General features: G+C 41.0%; 2 protein-coding genes across 5 annotated transcripts in view; one reads left to right on the top strand and one right to left on the bottom strand.

Moving 5' to 3' along the window:
* Positions 1-27,160, top strand: part of LOC121627425 (pseudouridine 5'-phosphatase) — a 51,815-nt gene extending 24,655 nt beyond the window's left edge. Inside the window, exon 4 of one of the 2 annotated variants that reach the window (XM_041966329.1) lies at positions 26,068-27,160. In XM_041966329.1, the coding sequence (XP_041822263.1) occupies positions 26,068-26,244 (177 nt within the window). In that variant the 3' untranslated portion in view covers positions 26,245-27,160. Of the gene's footprint in view, positions 1-541; positions 1,105-26,067 lie in introns of those variants that run through there. The other variant, XM_041966332.1, reaches the window with a different exon arrangement.
* Positions 213-6,807, bottom strand: LOC121627424. Of its 3 annotated transcripts, XM_041966326.1 has the most exons (4): positions 6,786-6,807; positions 6,182-6,237; positions 1,559-2,659; positions 213-294 (listed from the first exon to the last, which is right to left on the bottom strand). In XM_041966326.1, exon 3 carries the CDS (start codon positions 2,640-2,642, stop codon positions 1,599-1,601), a length of 1,044 nt encoding a protein of 347 aa, XP_041822260.1. In that variant the 5' UTR covers positions 2,643-2,659; positions 6,182-6,237; positions 6,786-6,807; the 3' UTR covers positions 213-294; positions 1,559-1,598. The 3 variants fall into 3 exon arrangements, with proteins under 3 accessions (XP_041822260.1, XP_041822261.1, XP_041822262.1); XM_041966327.1 differs by lacking the exon at positions 6,786-6,807 and having other exon boundaries at positions 6,178-6,230; XM_041966328.1 differs by lacking the exons at positions 6,182-6,237; positions 6,786-6,807 and adding an exon at positions 2,984-3,017.
* Positions 27,161-27,386: the final 226 nt, after the last annotated feature.

Here is a 27,386-nt window from a genome sequence, read left to right as displayed (position 1 = left end):
AAATTACCAACAGAGCCAGGGTGCACTGACTGGAGGTTGTTTACGGACTGGCGTCGAGTAGTGGTCTGCTGGAATCTTTTATACAGGCTGGAGAATGCTTCAATTGAGGTGACCACTCCCCGCCGCGGCTGGAAACAATCTGGTGATTGGGATGAGCTGCACCTGCCCTCCACCAGCGTGGCAGTCATGCTCACACTGCCAGGGAAAGAAGGGAGGGAGAGGTACTGCCACTAGATGGTGCCAGAGGTGGAGGGCATGACACAACGTTGTTATTCGCATGAATTCTGCATTTATCTGTAACAAGAAAAAATGAGACAAGGTGTTAATGGGAGAAGTAAACTTTCTGGCTTTAAGAAGTATCATTTCCTGGGCTAAAAAAAGGACAGACACTTTGTGCCCCAGTGCCAAGTCCTCAATCTGAAATCCAGATAAATCACATCTCAATCCAATTGTTACGGCCCCTGCCGTAAATATTTTGATTGTTTTTCTGTGACAGAGTGAGACCTCTTCTTTTCTGTCCTATCTTTGTGTTTGTGAGCAGGAGCATCCCTTGGAAGACTTGGAGGCTGATGATTGGCTGTACCATCAAGCCTGGCAGTACTTAAACCCATTCTTCCTGCCGGCCTGCGACTGGAGTCCACTTTGTGTCGGCCAAACTCAGCTGTACCTGAAAGCGTCACTGTGTAGTTGCTGAATGTATTGAGTGTAAATCGTTTTGAAATTTGTAGACCATAGAGATTTGGAGTTAGCTTAGTGAGAGTTGGTTTGTTTGTTTGTAATTCGGATTAGATTGTGTAAATATTGTAAGTATTTTTGTTTTCTTTAGAAGCAGTAGGGGTGGTCTGGCATTTTTGTTACTGACTATTTTCTCCTGTTTTACTTAGCCTAGGGAGGTAGGCTTAGTAAATGTTTTTTTGTTTATTTATGTTCCTACCAGGGTTTAGTTACTTTTTGGGGTTTTCAGATAGCTTGTTTTGTTTGTTGTTTTGGCCATTAGTCCACCCTGAAGCCAGGCTTCTTTTGATAGTCCATTTGGTTTGTGAATTTATCTGTAAATTATAAAAAGTACGATTTTTGTTGGCAATAAACTGCCTGTTATCTATAGTAATTTCTCCTCCGCCTTTCTTTGTGTTGTGCCTCTGTACCCCTAGACCAGGGGCATAACACCAATAAATCCATATTTCAGGGCTTTGTCAAACGTGTAACATTTAAAGTATGTTAAAGTCTAAAGGAACCTGCTCCAGCTTACATCAGGCTCATTGTCAAGCTGTAGAGAGCAGTAGCACAAGCCATCAATACCAAAATTGGGCAGCTATAAAAAAGAAAAAGTCTAAATAGTGGCAGCTGATGAGCATGTCAATACATTGATATGCCACCACTCTGCATTTTAAATCTTCCTACTGGAAAAATCTGTGTACAGTCTCTTGAGAAATTCTATTGACAAAAACTGCTTACCGATGTTTTTACTGTACAAATAGATATGTTTATAGAGAATAAAATAAACTTTTCCCCCACTCAATTACCTTAACATAATTTTGATGTCATCAGTAATGCTTACCTCACTCACTGTGAACAAGGCAGGCCATCTGTTCACAAGCTCAGAGACTAAAGGTGAGTCCTGGACAATCTCTTGACGTCTGCAGGAGAAGGTCTTCTGCATTTTCTCCTTGACCACAGCCTGTCTCTGTGTGTCTCTTTTTCACCTCTGTTAAGAGAGCTTCTCTTTCATTCTCAAGACTCTCTCTTGTTTCGCCGTAGGGGAGGGATGGGAGAAAGTTGACCTCTGCTTTTCTTGTTTTTTTGATGTTTGCAGCTGCTTTTTCTTGACCTTTGCGCTTATTCTTGAAAGAGTTTACACAGACTTCTGGGTGTCCAATCTTGCACAATTTTGTGCGAAAATTAGCAACTTTTGTCTTTAGATACTGTTTCCATCCTTCATGGCCACCTCGAGTTCCTCTTTGCCTCAAACATGGATGAACATGCACCAAGACCTCAGCAGCCTCCTCAATTTGGGAGTCACTGGGGTATGCTGTGTATTTGAAGATCTGTTCAGCCATGCCTTCAAGGATATCCATTCTTAGCTTTGGGGGAGGGGTTAGATGAGTGCCATTTGCTCTGAATTCTGCATTTGCTCTTTGAAGTTGAATTTCAGCAAAATATGAAAAATTGGGAACAATGAAGAGTGGAGGCCATGAAGACGTTCTTGACTCTGGAGCTGGATCTAAAATGATAGTGTCTGCACTGCCAAACGAGTGATCAGAGGAAAAACCACCCTCTTCCAAGGATGGAGAGCTGAGGGGGGTTATAGAGCTGCTGCTGTGAGATGTAGTGGGAAAAGTCAGTGGGGTGCTGGTGCTGCAAGATGGTAGAGTCCCTGGGATGCTGGAGCTAGTTTCTTCACATGCAAAAAATACCACTTTCAAAGTATCCCTGTCTCTTATTTTACTGGTTGACATAAGATTGACATATTCATTTCCAAAATCTGCATCTTTATACTGGAGTCTGAACTGCTGCACAAGTCCAAAAGCAGTCTTTATCTCATGGACAAGTTGATCCACAGACGCTGGTATTCCTGACATCAGGCTAAGTTTTCTGGCATCATCTCCTCCAAACACAACTCTCAGGTGGACGGGACTTGACATCTTTCACTTCATGTATTCTTGGGAACAAATACGGGACACAAAAGGTTATGAAAATAATTACGGCAACTTCATTTAAAAGGGATAGTTCAGCTTTTTTGAAGTGGGGTTGTATGAGGTACAAATGGCCATTAAGTGTCCTGTCTGCAGTAGAAAGGTCTCTGCTTCCCCAGCTGAGAAACAACGGCACTGTTGTGAATGAGGGACAATTAATCAGCGTATTCTCTCTGCCAACGAGAAGTCCCGTCTCAAAATAATACACCAGTTCAAGAGTATGATAGAAAGAAAATAATCACAACGTATCAGCAGGTTGAAAAAAGTTTATCTGGAACTAACCAACTCACTCACTCCTCCACATAGGTAGGCTCCACTTCTTCCACACACTGCTAATAGAAACAGCTGCTAGGCGAAGTGATACAGCACACTGTGGTGCCTGCCTGCATGGAAGAATGAGTTAGTTGATTGGTTTCAGATAAACTTCTTTCTGACCAGCTAATGCATTGTAATTTTTTTCTTTCTATCGTACTCTACAAATAGTGTGTTATGAGACAGGACCTCTCCTAGGCGGCGAAAATACACTGACTAATTAACCCTCATTCACAACAATGTATTGCCTCTGTCTCGGTGCAGCGCGATGCAGCATTGTTTCTCAGTTGGGAGGAGCAGAGACCTTTCTACTGAGGACAGTACACTTAATGGCCATTTGTACCTCATACAAACCCACTTCAAAAAAGCTGAATTATCCCTTAAAGAACTTCAACTAATGGCCATGTTTAGTAGTTCATATCTAACTTAAAAATCATAGCTCATAGACTGATGATAGAGAGATGGAGACAGAAACAGAAAGAGATACAGATAGAAATGGAGAGATGTATAGATGTAGAGAGACAGATGTTAGTTTAAATCACATATAATCTAACATTTACATTATTTAAAAAGGAATACAATTTATCAATTTTTGATATGACAATTGATCAAGGTTTTATGTGTTATAACCCTACTTCATGAGACAGTGAGAAAGAGGATTCATTATAGACCTACCCTAAACGATAATGTGCCTTTTCAAAGTAACCATTCGTTTCACACCCACAGAGTAATCACAGAGTGGATAAGCATCGGCCAGGTTTTCAAGATCAACTAGGGCAACCTCTCTATTAGGAGATGTAGTTAGCTCATAGGCTCTGAAATGCTCATGATACCATGCACACAATACCCTTACAACAAAGCTCAAACTACTTTCAACAATGCAGATTTGAAGGATCTCCGCAAACTCTGGTAGGCCACCGGTGGCTCCATATGGAATTAGCATTCCAACTCTATAGGAGATGCCTTTGACAGTTGCGCTTTTAGCTAGATGAACATCATTTATCTTGGGGTTTTTCTGCCTAAGGCTGTCCACTACTTCCTTTTTCATTACATCCACAGGAAGCACACAAACATTATCAACTTCCAATGCAGTTTTAAGATGTAATGCACTGATATGATAAGCAATCATTTGCTGATGTTTAGTTGCTAATGTGAGTGGAATATTTTTGAAACAATTTATCTGACGAGCAACTCTCTTAAAAAAGCTATGCTTTGCCTCAAACCTCATAGTCCACTGCCCTACTAAAGGCCCAAAACATTCAATCAATTGAGGGTAGTGTTCAAGGAAGTGATGCTTTGGTAAGAGTCGTGCAGGACAAAGTTCCAAGAATCTGTGTCTGTGTTCAGTGATTTTACAGTCCAGGTAAGCAATGGTTTCTTGATTATGAAGAGGGGCAACAACGAGTTCAACTATTTCTTTTAAGTCAAGCACCACAAGCCAAGCAGGCTCTCCCTCTGGAATCAAGTCTCCTATTATAAATGGGAGCAATCTCAACAGATTGCAATTTTCATGAGCGTTACCTCTAATGGTCCGTCTAGAGGCGTAAGTGTGTGGTATGATATGAGGTTTGTTAGTTCTATCTCCCCACTTATATGGAAAGTTCAGGATTAATTTGTTAAGAGTGTCAAGAGACAGATATTTCTGGGAAATTATGTCACTGATAAATTCTTTGTAAAAAACACTCTCTCTTCACTCCACAACAGATGGTTGAGTTCTCCTTTGCAAACTTAACATGCGTTTCGTGTAGATCTTTTGTTCGAATGTTAAAATGTCCTGACTGAACTGCCTTATCCTGAATGTCTGATCTCTCACCAGTACAAAACCTGCAGAAGTACACACCAGAGAAGCTTTCAACGAAGCCTGCAATACCATGGGCTCCTAAATTATCTGCAATGACTGACTGGACTGTGCCTTTCACAAACTCTCCAAGACCTGCAATAAAAACACCATGTTTCTCTAAAATGATCAAATCCTGTAAAAGGGGCTCTAAAATTTTTTCATAGCCATACGCCTTAACATCAGTACTCTTACATAATACTGCCAAATAGATGGAAGAAAGAGCTGAATGTGATCCAGGTGGTAAATTCCAGTACACCCCACAAAGTTTATGAGTTTTCCTGGATGTGCCTAAGGGATTGCAGACTTTAAAGTCATCCACATATAATGACACTGACAATTTCAAATCCTCCCCAGTAAAAAAACTGTTTTCTTTAAAGTAAACTCCATCCCTTATTGATTTATAATGCACTACACCCGCTGTACTTTCCTGTGTCTTGTGTGTGTGGAGTACACTTTCTAAAATGCCACGATTACTTAACAGATGCTGAAGAGAAGGCAAAATAGGAATATACTGGAATGTCCTATTTGTGTTAGGGTCAAGGATGTACTCAACCGGGTTTACCACATTGAAATGTTTTTTAAAATACTGCTTCCTTTTGTAGGCTGTAGCTAGGGGGCCATCTTTTGCAAAGGCTTTAGCCAAAGGACAGGACTTGCACACAGCTTCAGCAGGCTCCTTGACAACCGACTCATTAACTTGAACAGAACATTTTTTAAGGATGCTACACAGGCTATTAAATGTGATTGGAACAGACACAGAGCTTAACACATAGTGTAATTCCTGAAGTAATTCGTCAATAGCTGTAGCCGGTACAAAAAAAACATGCTCTAGCTTTAATAAAATTGAGGCGATATTCTGCTCAATAACTTTTGGAAGATCTTCAATACTGGAAGCATGCGCATCTACACCAGTTTCAGATTCTACATGTGTGTCTGCTGCACAAGAAGCATCACTAACTCATCTTTAAAATCATTTAAAGTATGGGGATTATGTTTCCTGTTTTTATGGCTATGAAATGTATTGTAAATGCTAGTTTTAAAAGCACAATCTTTGAACATGCATGTTACAGTTTCACATCGTCGTAAATGTCATTTACATGACTGAAGTAATCTCGTTCATTTGCAAATTTAGGGCATGTACACAATTGACATGTAAATATAGATAACTCAGATGGCTCTGAAGATGTTTGAGTTTTGTGAGCACGGTATATATGATTCAAAAGACTGTTCCATAGTCTGAATGTGCATGGACAATTAGAATATGGGCAGAAATGCCTGAACCTGTTTCCATGATGGCCATGTTTTAGCTTGCAATGTTTAAGCAATTCATACCTACTTGATACTGATTTCCCGCAAACTTTACATTTCCACACACCCATTCAGATCTTCAACCTACAAAAGATGGGGAAAACAAATGAAATTGTTATATAAGCTAACATTTTCACAGAAAACTATGGCTTAACTAAGCTTCAACATTTAACAATGCTATTACCACAAATTCAGCACTATAAGCCGCGACTTTTTCCCGGCGCTTTGACTCCTGCGGCTTATAGACTGAAGTGGCTTATTTATGTATTTTTATAATTTCCTCAATGGGCCGAGCGGCCACCAGAGGGCACTCGAGCAGTGCAAGGGCAAAACAGGCCGGTTGAGGTACTGTAAAGCGCAGAGGAAGACAGCAGCTGTGTCGCATGACTGATTTGTTTGGCACTGGTCGGAAAATAAGCCGGTACGGTTACCGGTGTCTCCTTTTACTGCTGTGTTTAGTAGGCTAATTAAACATTTAAAATAATATTTCTGTGTACCATAAAGATCTCATGTTTCAGCATGGCCACCTGCGGCTTAAGTGTATTTTTTTCCTGAAATGTTATTAAATTTGGGTGGTGCTGCTTATAGTCAGGTGTGCTCTATACTGCAGAATTTACGGTACATTTACTCACCTAATTTGAGAGATTGCCCATCTGAAAAAGAACTGTTTATTTTATTTTTAGCAAACAGATCCCTGGAGATAACTATCTGGTTCTTGTTAGCTGGACAACACAACTCGGCCACAGTATGTAGCCATATCCGGTCAAGACTCAACACTAATTGATAAATCCAGTAATTGATAAATCCAAAAGAAATGTTTATTTTTTTTTATTCACTTTTCTGACTCCATGAACACGTGATCAGGTGTCTTTTGGCAACGTCACAACTTTGTTGAGCATAGTCGCGCATACTGGGATATGTCAAGGATGTCATGCTCAACAGACCGCTGCTTGGAGAGGTCTGCACCAAGCCAACCGCGGTGCCGTTAATGAGAACCGAGCCGCGGTTCCACAAGGCTCAGCTGGCTGCGCGGCAACGCGGTCAGCTCGGTGCAGACCTCTCCGTCAGCTGGTGAAGCAGCGGTCTGTTTCAATGTTTCAATATTTTTTAAAAACGCTTCAGCCTGGTCGTAATTGGACATGTCTGCTGCAGAGCCTGGAAGTTAACGCCCAACTCCAGCAGCAGGGGTTAGCTGCTACACGTGCCATGCTGTTAGCCTAGCGCTAGCCCTTAGCATATGGCCGTCATGTCTCGGCTGAAGGAAACCGCGACACCGGGCCTCGTCTCGGACGCAAGGACAACCGAAGTATTTTAGTAAATAACGCGCCTGAGCGGCAGTAGCCCCACAATTTGCTCCATTCTGCTTAATAACCAGGATGGTAGTAGTGCTGCTAGCTCATGCTAAAAGCCACATACAGGCATGTGCTAATACAACTTAACCACACAAAAATATAAAGGCCAAAACATTCATTCACATTGTCATTGAGAAATAATAAAAAAACTGGATATGTCGACATAATTCTAAAAATATCATATCACTACCATGAACACAATATATTTCAAACAATTAAACTTACCGTATTAAGCACACCTTTTGCCCTCGTCGGTCAGCTTCAACTGTTCAACGCATGGTCCGCATGGCAGTGCCAAAGTGAGGGCACTGCACGGGCAGTGTGGGCGAACCCATAGATTTCCTCAGTTACCATGGTGACAACATGCTGGCACACGCCTACTGTCCTCTTATGTGATCCAGTCAGATAATGCTTACTCGATTTGTTTACATCCTGTTTGTGGAGAGCATATTTACATAATCTTTACTAATTCTTATTAAATAAACTTCTAGTTTTATGGATTTCAGTTACAGTTTACTTAAAATATTGAATCATGTTTATTAGGGCCAAGAATCATTTTTTTGAGTGTGATTGGCTTCTTTGTTCTTTATTCACTGCTCCTTTTAACTACCTAGATGATCTTCTGTTTATACAAAACAACCCATAAACCTATATAAATTGCACTCTGTGTTTGAGAGGATTGTTCTAGGGCAACACCTAGCAGATAAACAGAGATTCTTTTCAGGTGTACTGGAGGACTCAGCCTGCACAGACCTTCACCTCTCAGTTCCCAATTTAGGACTCTCTTTTCCTTTGTTGCTCTTTAGCACCTGGGGACAGACATGGGACAGACATTCAAGGACAAGCTGTGGTGTCAGAGGAATCAAGGCAGCACGTTCTGTATTTGCCAGATTTTACATTCTCAATCAATCAAACATCAGTGTCATCACTGTTATTTCTTCACATTTTGTTGTTAATTCAAGTTAGTTTTAAATCATAATTCTTACATATTGCACCTTTAATCTTCTCATTTTCAATGCTCCATATTTGTATCAAACAAACACAAATGAAACACACACACACATCCAGTATCAGGCTGGTAATGTTAACAAATATAATCAGTATATAAAATGAAAAGTTTAGGGCGCAAATCGTTTCTTGTGTAACCCTACAGTAACATCCATACCTCTACCTCTTTACTTTCTACCCCCTACCCGAACCAGGGTTTGTATTCCCACCCCGCTTTTATTAGTGCAGTTGGTGATAGGCAGGGGTAGATGATGGTAGTGTGGCAATCGGCAGTTACATGTGGCATCTAGGCCTGTGGTAGCATTGTAGCAGCTAACAATAGCTAAAGCAGTGGTAGTATGATAGTATCTTAGCAGTTAGTACTGGTAGCTAGCAGTTAACATTAACAGTATAGGTGAATTTAGCTTTATTGTCTTCTTCTGTTCCTCTTAGCAGGTAGCGGTTAGCACTTAACATTAGCTAAATGGTAGCATCGGAACTGTATTGTCTTCTTCTGTTCTTCTTAGCAGTTAGCATTAGCATTAGCATTAGCTAAATGGTAGCATCGTTACTGGCCACTACCTGGAGCATCTCTGGGTCAGTTGAACGTGGCGGTGCTGTTTGGATTGTGTAGGAGCAGTGTGAACTGGCACTAGGGGGGGTGACTCTGGGACGCCGGAGTTCACTGCCTAACCTCCTGGAGGTGTAGTGGGACTAAGTAGGCAAAACACTGTTGAAGGGAGGTTTCCACCTGATGACCCCCAGAGACGTGTTAGGAATCACTGCTCTTTGGCAGGTATAGAGGCAGATTAGAGCTCCAAGGTTCTTCACTTAGAATGAATCCTCTTTTTGAGCACAAGTATCTTGTGTTTAAATTAAATCCATATATTTAGAGTTCCTTTCAGCAAAATTAATATATTGTTGTCCATTATCCAAATAAGTATTTGAGCATTTCTAAAGCATACCATATGCCTATATTGTACACAGTAATATACTGTATCATGATCTGTGGTATCAGGTTTCTTGTCCAGTAAGACTGCACTATGTGTAATTTCACATTGATCACATATAGATGAGCCTATTTATCAAGGTGTGTATGAATGCAGATCTGTCAAAACATTACTGATTTTGTAGAGATTATTATGAGGACACTTGTCAGTGAACCTCAAAGGGGAGTGCTGCTCGCTGAAAGGGAGCAAAACATATTTATATCATTAGCTACAGTTTTCTTTCCCATATCATTATTATAACACTTCAACCATTTTCAAACAACACAGTCTGGTTGAGGAGGGAATTAAGGAAAGCTTGCACTGAGAGTAAGAAAGGGTTCTCACACAGGGTGGATAGAGGGTGAATTCCCTTTTGGCCATGGGAGCTTTGGATGTGCAGATAATGATACTGCAACAACATGGCAACTATGATTCAGGATCTGCCCCACCCCCATACTTTTATTGGCTTTCATTCCTCAGAAACCATCAGACTTTACAAGGATTCACATAATAAAGAATCAACACTCTGATCTAAAGTCAGGGGAAGAAAAGGCACTATTTCTAAGCTGCAGTCTGTGGACTTCTGGCCATTTGTCTATCACTAAAGCCATTTAATTTTCTCCAGTTTTGTACTTGATTGTCGCATGGCCAGGGTCACTCATATAACAGATGTATCTGTTGTGATAGAGAAGCTGTGATATTTATGCAGGTTTTCTTCAAAGGTTTCCAAAAAACGTTCAAAAACAGTCCCAAAAGGTTTCAAACGGTGCTCAGCCTGAGAGGCTCACTTTGTATTTTTTCTATTTAAAATTCAAGATGGTGAGCGTTTGGCTGAAGCTGACAAAATATTATGGGTTGGCCAAGGGTTTGAAGTGCATTGATGGCCACTGAGCCCAGACTCTGTAGCCCCCTGCATTTCTCTTATCTAGTGTAGCGTGGACTTGCTCCACTTGCATTCAGACACACAGTTCTGTCCCTCCTCCCTGTTTGTATTTTCCTAGCTGGATACTTTATCGCCACAGACTTCAAATGTGTGGGTTAAGCCTGCTGCAGGGTCCTCCTCAGATCACAAGCAAAGGGAGGCAGGGTGGCTATGAGATTTGCAGACACTCATTTTGGCTCAATGGTGATTTTTTTGATTAAGTCCTTGAGCTGTCCACAGGCTTTTCTTTGAGCCAGCTGCATTCTCTTTACACTCAGCACAGCGGTAAGTTATCTCTTAATGAAAATGTGCTCAGTAATAGCTGCCTCTGTTGTGATTGCATTGTGTCGGTCAGGCAACATGTCAGGCTGTGTTTCTTTCTCACCAAGGTGAGAGCTTTTTAAAGTTAAAGTCACCAGTCAGCTCCAGTCAACAAACAAAATAAACTTAAATAGACAATAGACATTATTCTGACTGATTTCTATTGTAGCCAGGTAATGAACAATAAACCTAATAATTATATACAATAAAATATAAATGCACTAATATAATTTAAATGCAAGGGGAAACACAGGTCCTGATTCCACACATTAAGAATCGATTGTCATTCATATTGAAATACAATACATAACCCAGTGTGAAAGCACAATCCACTTCTCCACTGTCCATCTGAATGCTCAGTATGTTCCAAACCGATGTTTTCACCAAAATATGGTTAAATGCACAGGGATACTTACACAGGAATACAATACAACTTACTCCACCCAGTGACTGTTGTATGTTTGTGAAAAAAAGCCACAAATAAATCATATATGAAATATGCACACAATCAGGATTAGATGTTTTGTCAGTATCAAGTTTGTACAGATGTAGTTGTCTGTACACCCATGGTTACAGTGCAAACAAGGACTGCTCGTAGCTATGCAGCATGACTTTCCATTGCGCAAATTTGCCAGATGAATGTAGAAGGTTCATTTATTTCAGGGTTGTATAATGAAATGTTATCTGTAGTCCCTTTATGCTATTCACTGTGGTGTGGAGGATGAATGGAGGAGTCTCACTGTCTGAGGAAAGAGGTTGCTCTGTAGTCTGGTGGTATGGTGGCGGATCTTTCTGGGTGTATCCTTGGGCTCTGTGCAGGCACCTCACCTCATCAATATCACTGATGCTCAGTAAGTGGCTACCGGTGATGTTCTGGGAAGCTTTAAGCACCCACTGCAGAGCCCCTCTGTCCAGCGCCATGCACATACCATGCCAATTTGTGATTTTTCCAGTCAGGATGCTTTTTATTGCTCCTCTTTGAGAATCAACAAGAATTTGGCACAGCTACTGTAATTTACTTTCTTAAGCGTCCTTAGGAAATACAGTCATTTGGGTGAAGATGTGTCACATTCATGACAGGTTCTCTGTGATGCTGATTCCAAGGAACCTAAAACTGTTAACCCACTCCACCTCAGCTCTACTGATGTAGACAGGGTTGTGTGTCTTTGCCTCCTTTTTTCAAATATCCACGATCAGCTGTTTGCTTTTGAAGACGTTGCGCAGTAGGTTGTTCTCTGTGCACCACCCTGCAAGATTGTTGTTTTCCTCCTGATATGAATTTTCATCGCTGTTTGAAATCCGTCCAAAGACGGTGGTGTCGTCCGCAAACCTCACAGCAGAGTTCTTCCCATGTCTGGGCTTGCACTTGGACTTTTGAGCACTGTGGAGGGGTAGAGTGGCAGAGGTCGCACCACCAATCCGAACTGTCTGGGGTCTGTTTGTGAGGAAGTCTGATATCCAATTGCAGAGTGTGGTACTCAAGCCCAGAGTGCTACACTTGCTGATCAGTTTCAGGGGAAGACTGTGTTGAATTCTGAACTGAAATCAACAAACAGCGCTCTGATGGACTATAGGTGTTCAAGATCTATGAAGATTGGAGGGCACTGGAGATGTCGTCCTCTGTGGGTCTGTTGGGTCTGTTGGTTCTAAAGGCAAAGTAATGAGAGTGTAAGCTGGCTGGGATGTTGTCTTTGATGAGATAAGATAAAACTTTAGTGATCCCAAGCAGGGGAAATTAATTTGTTACAGACAGCAAGAATAAAAGAGAGACATAGAAAAAGAACAAAAAAGACAATAACAAAGGACGCAGAATAAAATAAACTATATATATGTGCATTATCTACAGTATATAGATACAATTGCCATGAGAAAGGATAGCTTGGTTTCTCAAAGGAAAAAAAATAATATTTGCACATGATAATTTTGCACAGTAGAACAAATATATAACAGTAAAAAATGGAAATATGTAATATTGCACAAGATATTTGCACAGAAATTATATTAGCAAATGTTATATATATCATAAATAACTGAGAAGTGCCAGAACATAGTGATGTGATGTGTGATGTGAAACAACAACAACAACTTAATGATGTTGGACTTACGCACTCGGTTGCTGAAGGAGCTGCTTAAGGCCCCCACAGTCTCAAGTAGCCTCTCACCCACCCCCAGAGGGCAGTTGGGGACAGAGCCAGCTCTCCTGACCAGTTTGTTCAGTCTTTTTCTATCCCTCTCAGAGCTGCCGCAGCCCCAGCAGACTGCTGCATAGAAAATTGCAAATGCCACCACACTGTCATAAAATATTCTTAACAGCGTCCGACACACTCCAAAGGACCTCAGTCTTCTCGGTAGATAGAGACGATTTTGGCCCTTCTTCTCTCCAGCAGCTCTATGTCTCTCGTGCAGCGCTGCTCCTTCACACTGATGCGCCCTGGGTTACACCATCTGTTGTTCATAAACAGGCTCGACTCAACTCCAGACCCGATCCTCTCTGGAGTCTACAACATGGCCTGGCTGTGGTAGCAGAATGCCCTCCCCAATAAATTCAAGCAACTGTAGCATTACTTGTGCCGTGGAGAGCAGTGATCATCCAGTGAAGTTCACTGAGCGTTCACAGCCAGGCATCCAGATTTTTCATTCCTACTGTTGACGAATGCAGTGGCTGTTCTGAACATACCTTTCCTCAGTGTCTCTGAAGACTGCCCACTCAAGGAAAAACCTATGCACCATCTCCCAAGATTTGTTGAATGCAGTTGATTGCCTTGTTTAATTTGCACCATTGACCTATTTCATGTCTCAAATTGAGCAGTTGCTGTCATTCATTGATATTTACTTATCTGTCACTGTCTTAACATTAGGATGTGAGTAATTATGACCATATAAGCACAAGAAAAATATCAGTGCGTACATACTCACAATGCAACAGTGTAGAACTACTCTGCGTTACAGTATTATCAGTATTACTCTGTACTCTGCAAAATTTGACTTAAGTTAAAGTAGTTATGATCAAAATATACTTACAGTACAAAAAGTAGTCATTATGCAGGATGTCCCATTTCAGAGCCGTATGTGTTAAAATAATTCAATTATAACATCAGAAAGCTGAGAAGCTGGTTGGGACCTGGGAGCTTGAGGGTCATCTCCTAGAGGCACTTGGTAATGTACTGTCCTGGCAACGATGAAGTTTGCTATCACAGAGTTTCCACGACAGGTTTTCCCTCCATCGCCATGGATTCTTTGAGACAGACTGACACTTTGGAGCCATTTTTCTGTGTCTTGTGCTAGCAGATCCACTGTAGCAACGAGGCACTCCTTCACAAATCTTCCTTCCGAATGAGGTTTCAGCTCCTCAGCTATTAGCTAAGAAGGTGAAACCACAAAACGTATCTGCATAACCTCTCTGTCAGAATGCGGTCAAACTCTAGTGCATTATTTTCTTTTATTGCTGGAAAAAAAATTAATTGCTGTCTAGAATTTTTATTTGTTTTATTTTGTTTTTCTGAATTTCCTCGTGGTCTGGATCAAATGGTCCTGTGGGCTGCACACGGCCTGGAGGCTAAAGGTTCCCCACACCTGATTGAGAATAGGGCAATCTGTCGCTGTTGCTTATTTACTCGCCTTTGCACACAGGACACAAATGCGTGTATGATGCACATACATGTACAGTTTCCCCTAACCTCATATATAATTGGAGTGTATTCATATGTGCTTTTGATGTGCGTTAGCTTGTTAAATTGTCACATCGTGCATCAGCCATGCATCTTGGCTATTATGCTGTAAATAACAACCATATTTTATTTTGACTGTTGTTTTATGTCTTCCTTTCATGCCTCTACTGGGAACAAAAGCAGCAATATCTCTGGGTAAAGCACATGATCCTTTCACACACAGTGAGCAAGTTGATAATAGGAAACTTAGAAGGTGATGTATTCATTGAAGCGTGTTTCATTGAGGTATGCAATATCTCTCTAGAATGTGCAATACCTGTTTGTGAAATGTGTGGTACAGCAGTAATATGAGAGAACTGCCACTGGACAACACAAATATTAGGTTGAAAAGGTTTCTCCACGCAGCAGCACGCAGCTGAATCAGGTGTTTCTCAATTTGAGAACAGCAAACTTCTCTCTTTTTTTCCCTTGGACACACAGTATATCATGTTGTTACATAGTGGTGGACTCGGGCTCTCTGAGGGCCAGCAGTGAAAGAAATAAAAAGAGCACCAACATGCAGAAAGTTGTGATGCATTTACGTTTTCTGTATGTTCAGGGCACACATTAGTGCACTGCATCATGTTTTCTCCACTGGAAGGGCACCCTAGTGGGCACTTGATATGTTTTTTCTCCACTGGAAGAGCATCATAAAGGGAGCTTAATCATGTAGTCTTGAACAGGGGACCACCATAGTAGGCACTTTATCATGTTTTATCTACCTTTGGGGCATTCAAGAGGGTACTTTTGACTTTTGTACTTTTTTCAAATCCTTGTGATGAGCAAATTTTTGGTTTTTAATTCAGATTGATTAATCTTATAACAGGGCTTATCTCATTAAATGACCATATGTTTTGCATGAACAATTTTATTCTTCCAAGTAACTATAACCATCAAACAAATGAAGTGCAGTAACAGGGTCAACATTTCCCTCTGCTGTGCATAGTGGCAATACTAAAGTGATATCCCAAGTACCCAAGACAATGCACTTCACTCCACTGTGTTTGATGGTTTGCATCAGTAAATTTGTAGTGTTGGGTTCCAAAAAATACTCTATGTAGTTGGCAGGCTTTTAAGTTTAAGATAAGAAATAAGATAAGACTTTATGAGTTAGTGGGCCAATTGTGTTCTTGCCACTCTTGCGGTTTTAAAAATGACACTGGTGGCAAAATACATCGGCTGCATCTAATTAACATTAATTCCTGAACAGCTAAAATAAAACTTTAGACTCTTGTCTGGGAAATCTTTTGCAAGCTTGTGTGTTTTTGGGGTTTACCAAGACAAAAGTGGTGACTCTGCTGTAGGGAAGTGATCTCGCTCATTGTGGCACATCAGTTTCAGTCGTCCGAATCTCTGCGGAGATCTGGCTTGATCCGAGCCATTTGTTAATTTTTTTTTCCAGGATATGCGAATTATGAATGAAGATTAAACTGCTACTTTCGTCGGACAGTTGGATCTGACACTGTTGCGAGCATCATGCGTAAGGCTGCACTCACGCTGGATCAACTCCAACTCTGATCCTTTGAATTGGCTCAGGACAATCATGTTATTTTTTGTCATTACACACTACTATATGTGTTAATGGCAAAACTGACTTCTTTAGGCAGACAGCTGAATCATGTCAGAAGAGGGACTACAGTGTCACTGGACAACCCAAATTATAACACTATTACAGTACTTTTATTCACTCACTTTTGTCTCACTCACTCAGATGCTAACTGTGTTCAGTTCAATAACATAAACAATGAGCTGGAAGGAAATTTGGATAGTGGTGGTCATTGTTGTGTACTATAATAAAATCAGTGACTAGGTCTTTTAAGTTTTAAGAATTTAATTAGGCACTGAATATGTTTCATGCTTTACCCAAATATTATCTGCAAGCTGCAATTCCCCTCCAAAGTCGTCTCCGCTGGGTGTTTTTGCACAGATGTCAAAAAGATGAAAACATAGCAACTGCATCAAACAGTCCACCACGTCTTGAGCTGAATCCCAGTCCACCTAAACTGGTTAAGAGACCTGAAGCCGGGAGCCAAATATGGAACTATAAAACTGGCTTACAGAGCTGACAGACAGAAAAACACACCCAGCCGTTGTCAAAAGTGTGGCTACATTTTTACAATTAGAGCTGCAGCGCTGACTGTTTTTCAGTCAAACTCTCTCGGCCTCCTGTAAATTAAAGCTTCTTGTCCTTCTGCACTTTTTTCATTGAGGGGACCCATTTTATTTCCTCGTCTTTATGTACTTTCCATTTTCATGTTATCCTTGGGTGTGTGTTGAGGAGCACTTTGTAAAGCCTGTTTTGATATGGGAGCTCTGAGCTAAATCTTTAATGATTTACAGGTGCATGTGCTGTATTAATGATGGTTTATGTGCTATAAATAATGGCCACATGTAATGTTGGCTGCTCTGGCTGTGTTGGAGAACCTCTTTAATGCAGCACTGTGTGAAATTGCACTTATAATTGCAAACCTGGTGGAGCAGACTTCTTGATATACAAAGAGTTGAATCAGGTTTTGTCCGCATGTACATGTTTAATGGTGGCATTGCAAATCAGGCTTGTGCACGTGTGGCTGGTTGGATTGATTAGAATAGGATTACAAAGACATTTCAGGGAGTAAAAATCAAAATACTAAGAATATTGTCACCTAATCTTGTTTTGACTTCAAGTATCGACATTCCTATACATCACTATACGTGTACATCATCAGTGGAGTAAATATACGAACAGCAGCATGCAGCCTATCACAATAAAATCCCATGACTGATCCTTGCTTATAAAGAGATGATCTCACTGATTATGAGCGCCTGTGAACCCAGCTGAAACGTACCAGCACACTGCTCGGTCAGGTTTATCTCACGGGCAGCCGAGGCGTTCTTATTGAACCGCTGTCCACAGCCAGCAGCGCCGTCTGCAGCCAAACGTTCTGGATTTTCTTCAAATCATAGCACACAGGCATTGGCTGCTGTCATCTGGCCACGACGCATCCTTCTAAAGGGGTTACCTCTATGTGTGTGTGTGTGTGTGTTAGTGGGCCAATTGTGTTCGAAACAATGGCAAACACATACACACACCGTGCATGAGTCTGCGCACACCAAATACACATTGTTTCAAGCTCTGGCCTCATCCCATACCCCCTTTGTCTTGTCTCATTGAGCAGCGCTTACTTGGGTGCACAGTGAATTCAGAACCAACCAACTTTTATTAAAGAGTCTTATATTTAAAAAACAGAAGCCGAGGCTATCCACACTTATTTTGAGCCTTAAACTTACATCACTGCAGCGAAGAAGAACAGCTGGCTCTATTTTGAAAGCTGTTTGGGCTTATTACAGGACCTTTATGGGCTGAGAGAAATAGAAAGCAGGTCATTTTTAGTCCCACTTACTTTATGCTGTTTACAAGGTTCATAATTAGAAATTGGGTCAGCTCAATTTATGTTATTATGCTATTAATGTTAAAATACCCTCTTCTCCTGGTGGTCTTTTGAGTGGACTGCCTTTTTAAACCAAAGCAGGTGTTTTGTGGTGAGGCTTCATTTTTTCCCAGTAAAAACTTCACAACAACATCGCTAACGCTCTTTTCTGATTCGCTTCGATCCACATGCCCAGTTCACCTTGGTGCTGGCACTTTTATACGACTTATATTCACCCAAAAGGGGGCAAAGTCTCTCTCAGGAAGGGGAAGTCTTCTTCTGTTTTAGTTTTATAGTGGTTGGCGTTCATATGAGTTGCATTACCACCACCTACTGGATTGTAGCGTAGCTTCACAATGAAAATAAGTAATATTTTAAATATAAATATAATAGAAATATAACTATTTTTGTAAAAAGGAGCACATATTAGCACAATTTCTACTGTATACTGGAGGTACAGATTTGTTTTTTCTCAGTATTGGGAGTGACAAGATCCCTCCCCCAAAGATTGCTTGATTATGCCCACGCTCTGAAGAATCTTGTATGTATGTATGCTTGAGTGTAGGCCGTAAGACAGGCTGTAAATCTTTAGCTTTAGCTTTAGCATTAGCTAAATGGTAGCATCGGTACTGGCCACTACCTGGAGCATCTCAGGGTCAGTTGAACGTGGCGGTGCTGTTTGGAATGTGTAGGAGCAGTGTGAACTGGCACCGCCTAGCCTCCTGGAGGTGTGGTGGGACTAAGTAGGCGAAACACCGTTGAAGGGAGGTTTCCACCTGATGACCCCAAGAGACGTGTTAGGAATCACTGCTCTTTGGCATGTATAGAGGCAGATTAGAGCTCCAAGGTTCTTCACTGAGAATGAATCCTCTTTTTGAGCACAAGTATCTTGTGTTTAAATTAACTAAAATTTGAAGCACCTTTTTGAAAAGGACAGTATGTGTTGCATCTCTCCATAGTTTTGGGGTTTTGAGGAATTATATTGGCTTGAAAAGGCAGTAAGCTATTTCCTCCTTCTCAAATGTTGGTAAAAAAAAAGGGAGCTTCAGTAGATTTACCTTGTTACGTTTTTATGAGGCTTTGTTGCTCTGTGGCTGGGTGTTTAACAAGCAGAACACCTCCTCTTTGTGTGACAGCCACTGTTGGGAAATGGTTTTGGGCTGTAGTCAGCAGCACTCAGCCACTGATGCTGCTCTGGTTTCTTACTGCGGTCACTTAAAGTGGAGATGTGCACACTTAACTGTAGCCTCTGGCAATAACTGATGCATATGTTTTTTACAAGCTGACCCCATTCACACTTCCTGTTTCAAGTCTCTCGTATCCACATAATGTTCTGATGTGATGTGATACACGTTAAAAGTAGCCAGATCACACATCAGAACACAATCCATTAAGCTTTTTCCATGCTAGAGGCATGCAAATCAGTGTAGGCCTTACTACAATGTATAATATTTAATCAGTTAATTAACGCTACATCTCTTGTGATTGGGCCAGCATGAAACGGAGGCTCAGACAATTAGTCCATATTTATTTCTATCTGTGGAGCAGATAGGGGAACACTGATCGACCATCACTCTCAGGATGGACTGGACCCTTTCCACAAGCGGGTAACATAAGATGCATGCATTTTCTGAATTCATTAGTATTGCGTGGGCTGGATGGAAAGGTGGCGGGCTGGATGTGACCCGTGTGCCGCCAACTGATAATACGGGCTGGGCCCAGATTGACTGGTGGTGATGGATTTGAATGGATGGACTAGAAATAAGACTTAAGTCCTCACTGTGCATCAAACCAAGCGTCTGAAACCCCCTCGACTACCGTGGAGTCATGGGATCTACGTCCGAGAATGTAATTTTCTGTCAGACAGTCCAACAGTCGCACCCACTTTACGTAGCAATTGGCCAGGTGTGAAAGTTGACAGGGCTTGAACTCTCAAGCTCCCTTGTGTCATTATTCACACAGTGACTTTAATTATTTTTCATGTGTACGACTGAGTGCAACACTATGAACGCCTTTGTGTGGAGAAAGTGTGCAGTGTCACCCCAGTTGTACAATTCATGGCGCTGAGATTGGCTCGTTGGAAAGAGATGTCGGAGGAGGAGGCTGTGATGGCAGGCTTTTTGCTCCCCCCTCTCAAATCGGAACAGGCAAAAACATTTCTGCCGTTAGATGTGGTCAGACCGAACATCGTCGGCCCTCGTTCAGTTGAAGCACACCGAGCCCTTAAAGTTTTCTGTCACCCATAGAGATCACTGCTCTCTCGCCCACACAGATCGTTCAATGGGTCCACTCATCTGGCATCAGACAAGTGCTTCATCTGTGTGACCACAGGTGGTAAAGCTGGAGCCACTTTCCTCCTGTTGCTTTAATGTGAGAGACAAAAAAAAACATTATGTTCAATTCCACTCTTACTTCAGTTGCCATTATCACAGGAGGGATACTTTGATGTATTTGCACTTGGCTTTTCAGGTCTTCCCGTGGCCCATGAAGTGTTAAAGTGGTACTGTGGTTTAGATTGTTCTGCATGTATCTCAGTTCATGCACGTACTTGTCATATAGTGATGCCCATCTCTGATTCACCCGAGCCATCAAGCCACTTTGAGCTGCAAAGCATCTGTTTCTGCTTTCATCTATTTTAAAATAGCAAACAGGAAGCAGATTAAAAGGTCAGTTCACAAGCTCATCGGGCATTCCCAGTATTAATTGCTCCTAACTAAGGGAATTAGCAAGAGCCCTCCGTTGTGTACTCTGTGTTTCCGCCGCCATTGTTCGACATCCTCCAGTTTCAGGCTTACTGACATCATAGAAGTCAGTAAGGGGTTCAAGTGACTCGATGAGGCCTCTTTGTTCTACCTGGTTATTAGAGTTGAGACAAACAAAGGTCCTTAAGGCTTTCTCAGAGACTTAGCTTTTGGTAGCCTCTGTAGAGCTTTCCATTCATTGTACTTTTGTTTCCTTTATTCACACTGAAGTGCTGTTTCCATCCCAGTAATGAATTCACTCTCCACAGCTGTTAATGAAAAAGGGAACATGGAGGCATTTCAAATTTAGGTCAAAGGGAAATTTGTCGTACATAATACTCATCTGAAATAAAGGCTCAGTTTTTGATGAAGCATTTAAAAAGAGAAGTTTCATAATGTTGCAAAAATTGTCTGGCTGATTCTGAAAGGCTGTTTCAGATGCTGTAGCACTTTGTTTGAAGCCTACTGAGGCCCTTCTGCTATGACCAAAAATATGTGGCATGTGCACTTCAGTATACTTTTGGTCAGGGGGCTGCCACAAAAACGTTTTTTCTGGTTCGGTCTAGGCCCCATCATGCAGTGATATTGTAAACAGTCATATTCATCCAGCATTATTTTCATTTAATCTTTGTTTAATCAGGCACTCTCATTGAGATTAAGATCTCTTTTCCAACAGAAACCTGAGAATTCCAAAGTATTTGTATGACTCAGCAGGAGTAATGTGAACGCCGCTTAAAGTTTTAATGGCATAATATTCAGTCACTGGTGGAGGTGGAGAATACCATGTACTTTTCTGTTTTTAGAACTAGTGTGATTAAAGAGTCAGGACCTGGCTATGTTGATGAAATAGTATCATGAAGATCAGCATATTGAGGCAACAGTTTGGTTTGTCCTTTCTTTCATCCACCATATTTAGAACTAGAAGGTTGATGCTGTTAGACATTTAGTGCTAAATCCTCATTCTCTCAATGTGAGTGCTGCTGTGGCCTGTGTCTACAAACCAACCAATCAGATACAGCATTCAAAGACATAATATTGATGTGACATTAGAGGCGTCCACAGACATATCCACGTAAATCTGACATTGGTGTGTTTATATCTACTGTAAGCTCCGTTGTTTAATTAAGTTGGAAAGTCAGTTCAGGGATATGGCTGAAGGATTTGACTAAAGCTTCTGACTATATGTTTTTTATGAGAGCGACACAGATGGATAGCACCCACCATCTGCCACATACTAAGCATACATAAGCAAGCAGTTGCATGCGTACATGTATCCAGGGCATACCTCCGCATGCACATGAAGCCACAGCTTATTGCCTGCCATCAGTCACGTGCGAGTGTCATGTTTGGGCTGCTAAGCCTGTCATGCTTACATACACCATTGTTGCACTGCCTCTCCTGGGCATGATTCAACTCATATTCAACTTGACATTGGATCGGTGATTTCTGTAGGACCTCTTCGGTCACAGGGGCCAGTTCATCGATGTGGTCGCCATGCAGGGTCACATTAGTGTGTGTAACTGCCAGCTATTCGCCACTCTCTACCTCTGTCTTATGAACTGTCCTCTAATCTGTTGATACTCTTTCACTATGGACTATGCACATGCATGAATACCAATAAGGGGCATTTATTTCTTATTTCTCTCTGCTTGTAATAGTATTCATGAAAGATTCTTTACACAATCCTCCTTACTTGGCCTGAAAGGCCTTTTGTATGAAACAATGAACTCACTCCTCCTCAGAGTGATTCAGAGCCAAGGACACTTCACTTACCTACTTACCAATAAAACAGTGTTTTTGTCCAGGAAATGGTCTCTGTGCTCTTTCAGGCTTGTTGAATGGGAAGTCAGATATTCATAAGTGACAGCAGGTGCAAATTCAGAGTGTTTAAGTCCATTTCTTGTTCATTGAAGGTGTGTTTGTGAAACCTTTGCTGTTTGGATGCACAATAAATTCAAGTTACAATAAAGAAAAAAAAGTGTTTCTTACATGTATACACATTCAGTGCATTTTGGAGGCGGATGCTGACTAAAGGCAAATTTTAATGGAAAAAAATATGCTAGTTTGCATATTTGCAGGTAGAGGTGAAAACTGCTTTGGAGTCAGTGCAGTGGTGAGATCTTCATTTGTCCAAAATGACCCATTTGAGTCATTTTCAGATCTGCTGTTTCTATGGTTAAGTTTAGGCAACTGAATGAGTTTGTTATGATTTGGGGAAAATAGGACTGGATGAAATTACCATTGACTGAAACATGATGAGGAGTGCAGCCTATGGTGTCAAATCCTCCACTCCACGTGAGCTGTATTATTGAATTTGTCTATAGATTCACTGTGCAGATCCTTTGATGAGACCATTGTATTTTACCTCCCATGTCCACGTTTTAAATGTAACATTATGCAGTGAATGTTTTGAATGATTTCAGTATTAAATGGACCACATCAATTTGTGTCGATCCATATGTAAATAACATTCAAATCAAACTGTTCTTTTAAAACATATATTCCACCTGTCACCTACACTGTTACCTAAGTAGCTGTATGAGTACAAATCAGTGTCCCTGCTTCCGTCTCCGGCTCAAAGTCTTGTTGAATAGTTGGTATTAACTGTTCCTCCTAACCCTCAGAACTAAGCCGCCACTCGTTCTCTCTTCCTGTCTGCACACTCCTGAATGCGATTATTGGACACTGAAAAATGATTAACCTCCTGGTGCAGGTTCAGCCATATTAATTTACTGGAGCTGCTGGAATGTCCTTGTTCAACATGTGCACAGATAAGTATTCCTAATGACAATTAGTCTCCATGTTTTTCATATTTTAACTTGGCTTGGCGTATCGCAGTGAGCTCTGCCTCACAAATGACATCCATTTCCAAAACCTTTATTAGACAGGATTCACTGCAGCAGCAAACTTTGCACAGAAAGATTTTGCCTGTGTTCTGGTTCTGGTCATAATCTCTTATTTATGGTATTTTGGGCAGTAATCCTCATTGGTTGAAACGGGTAAATAGCATTAGGAGAATTGTTTTCTCCAATGTTGCATTTCCTGCTCCCTTTCTTTCAGGTGCGGAGTTTGTTAGATAATGAATGTTGGCACTACTGAGTCAGATTGTGATTTTCACTTATGCTGTAATCAGACATTAACCAATATAAATTATAAATTACCATTTTATCAAAATGAATTGTTTGTGTTAAGACAATTGTAAACACTGTTTTATTAGTTAAAAAAGATGTAACTGTATACATGAATACATTTCATGCTAGAAAAAAACAATAGTGGTTAACAAATGAAAAGAAAAACATCATAGAGCACATCTTAATACTGAAAATATCGCATGTTGTTTGAATTTTATTTGACATTATGAGAAGAGGACATTAAATCCATATCGCAGATGACAAAATAATATAAGATTTATTTCCATTATGTCGGAGTACGACATTGCTTGGCGTGTTTGTTTTGAATTCACACATCCAGCATAACTCCCAGGATGTAACTGCAGACTGTAGTTTTTCAGAATCAGTTTTGCTGATGAAAATGTGCCTCATTTAAAGTGTGCATAAACATTATGAAATGTGCTCGACTTTTAGTCGAAAACAGAAAACATGCTCAGTTAGTAGAAAATGTGCTCACTGGTACGGTATCAGTACAGTATCTGTAAGTGTAATCACATCACCACATCTTAACCCTCTATGGTACAGCAACAACCCCCTTTTAAGCCTTTTACACATAGATAATACATCCCAAATTATGATGCAATGCATTAAAACGAGGTGGGGTTCTAAAGAAACCAACAGCAGTATTTAAATTTGTCAAATGACTTTCTGGAGGCCGTTTTGAAACCCTTTTCTGCAGACATCATCGATGGGAGGAGCCTCACCATTTGACTCCTAAAAATTCAACAAAAAAAGGTTTTTTTTGAAGTTTTTCAACGGGGAAAAAAATATACACTCAACAATAGGTGAGTTAAGTTCATTATTATGTAGTTTCATGCATTGTACTCGATCAATAAATAATAGAAAAAGTTAAAAATGTGTATGTTGCCACATGGCAACACTGTACCATTATGGATTGCTAGCCTGGCATGTTGGAGAGGAAAGCCCTAAAGAAGATGGGAAGACCGTCCCATATTGAGGCCAGGAAGAGGAACAGAGGTCCCATTGCACCAGTGCCACCAGCAGCTGTGCATCAGGACAACACAAATCACGTCATGCCGAAAAAGGGCTGGTGCAAATACCCAGGCTGCACTGGGATTGTCAGAGTTTAGTGCACAAAGTGCGACGTCTACCTGTGCCTCACGACTGAGACGAACTGCTTCATCACAAGCAGTAAGGCAAAGATGGCCATCAACAAGTCAAATCAGTTACTCAAAAAGTACTGTACATGTATTCGAATTAAATGTTGTTCAGGCCACTGGGGATTGTTTATACTATAACATGAGTTTTAAAATAAAGGTTATATACAATTTTAAACAAAACTCTCTTGTTTTCATTACTTTCCATTATGGTACGGTGTTGCCATATGGCAACGAACCCTAAAAACTACTAAAAAAATAATATATTTGAAAATGTCTCTTCATTATGTTTACTTGGTCTATTTTAAGACAAAAAACACCCCAAACATTTTTTTACCTACTGGGATCATAGTGCGTACCATAGAGGGTTAATGAAACATGCGTACTGTACAAATACCTGAAGGCAGACGTCAATAAAAGGTCCCTCAGATTTGTTTTTTGAAGAACATATGTACTAAGTTAGGCATTTTACAGTTAAAAAACTTAAGGTGTCCGGTAGACAAATTACATAATGTCGTGCTGTTTCTCAGCAACCTTTGGCATTTCTGCTCCGACAGTTTTCATTAATTGGTTAGCAGGCTAATAATAGCCTAGACCCTGTCTCGTCCACAGTGTGGGAGAACATCTCAGCTGGTTTCCATATAAAAGTTCTGGAAAATGGCTGTAGCACACCAGAAGTGATGAGTTCATAAATAAAACCAAAATAAAAACCTTTTTTTTCCCCACAGTCACTGGTGGGCATATGCTAGACACAAATAATACCTCGTAAAAGATGGAATTGATTTGTAATGGACTGGTGATTTTTATAATGCCTGATAGTAGGTGGTATATCATACAACTATGGTCTTAAATAATAATAATATTTGAGTTATCACCTCTACACAGTGGTAACAATACAACAACAATAACAGGAACAACAGTGGCTGAAATTATAAGCAAAGACAATGAAGTGAGGCTACAGAGGGCTTCGTTCTTCAAATTGTAGATTTAATGGATATTCCACCTGGTGGAGGTAAACAGTGCTCCACTGAGGAATATCCAGTTCATCACATTGAAAATGGAAACAGCTCCTGTTTCCCCCTTTTCCTGTGCTTGTTTTTGGTCTCAGCTCTGCGGCGTCTGCAGGGATGAAATCTTGTAGACCTAATAGGCTTATAGGATAATATCACTCTGTTTTCCTCCTCTGTCCTCGCTCAGTGCCTGGTGTTTGAAGATGCTCCCAATGGTGTGAAGGCGGCGCTGGCTGCGGGAATGCAGGTGGTGATGATTCCCGACGACAACCTGAACCCCAGCCTGACCCAGGAGGCCACGCTGCGACTCAGGAGCATGGAGGAGTTCGAGCCACAGCTCTTTGGCCTGCCGGCATTCGACTAACCAGAGACCAAACCCAGAACCACACAGTGTCGCTCAACCTTCCAGTCTCTCTTCAGTCTCATTCTTTGAAAGAAACAATTCTGACAGAGTGAGAAAACGTACTGTCTTACTTTGTTATGGGTGGATATTGATGTTTTTTGTTGGCACCAGTTAATGGCCTTTTAGTGTTTTCTGTCAAATGAGAAATCACATCATTGAAAAACCCTTGAAGGCTCCTTCTTGAAAGCTTTGTTGAAATACATTTGTCTAATCAAACTCATGAACACACACCCACACAAAACACTGTCAATGCAACACTATCCCTGTCCATCCATCCTGTTGAGGCGGTCTTCTTGAAATTCCAAAGACACCACTTGTCAGTGTAATCCACTAAAAAGAGTCCCCCAGTCACCCTCACCCTTTCATCTCGGCTCATTTCTACCTCTGCACTTACCGCAATTCCGCAATTCCCCATCCTCTCACCGAGCAGGCTTTAACCGGGGACCTGCTGGAGGAGCATGGGCTCCCTCAGGCTCCTCAAATAGGATTTCACTGCACTCCCATCCGCCTCCCCTCCAAGCGTTTCCAGCCTTTCATCCTCAAGGATGGGGTGACTGCCACAGCTCGTTTTCTGTTCCTGCTCGCCCCCCATCACTCCGTAGTTTTACATGTCATTTGCCCTCTCCTGGCTGGAAGTGTGGTTAATTTCTTTCTTGTGTGTTTTCCTTTTAATTCTTACAACAGAGAGACCGTCGCATTGGAACGCTTGTCTGTATTCAAATTGAAGGCTGCATGAAAATAATACCGAATCATCCACATTGTGTTACATTTTGTCTTCTGTTCAGATGTGTCAACTCATCAATATCAAATAAATCTATAATACAAACTCTCTGCATAATAATTGTGCAATTTCCATTCATTTTAAATTCATTTTATTATTGACTTTGATTTCAGATTTATTAAGGCTATGTGTTATTTGTGTGTCTTTTTTTTTTCTAGACAATTTTTGTGTTGGGCTGCAGTTGACAGTAACACTAAAAGTGTATTTTGTACTAAAAACACTTTTTTTTTTGATTTGATTTGCTTTCCCCGCCCCATCTTCTCGCTCTGCCAATAGGAAGAGAACCAGGAAGAGGAAGTTTAGATAAGGTGGGGGTGTGGCC

This window comes from Chelmon rostratus, chromosome 24 (genome assembly GCF_017976325.1).
Source record: "Chelmon rostratus isolate fCheRos1 chromosome 24, fCheRos1.pri, whole genome shotgun sequence".
NCBI lineage: Eukaryota > Metazoa > Chordata > Actinopteri > Chaetodontiformes > Chaetodontidae > Chelmon > Chelmon rostratus.
Note: the sequence above shows the minus strand (reverse complement) of the source record. Positions and strands in the feature narration are given on the sequence as shown.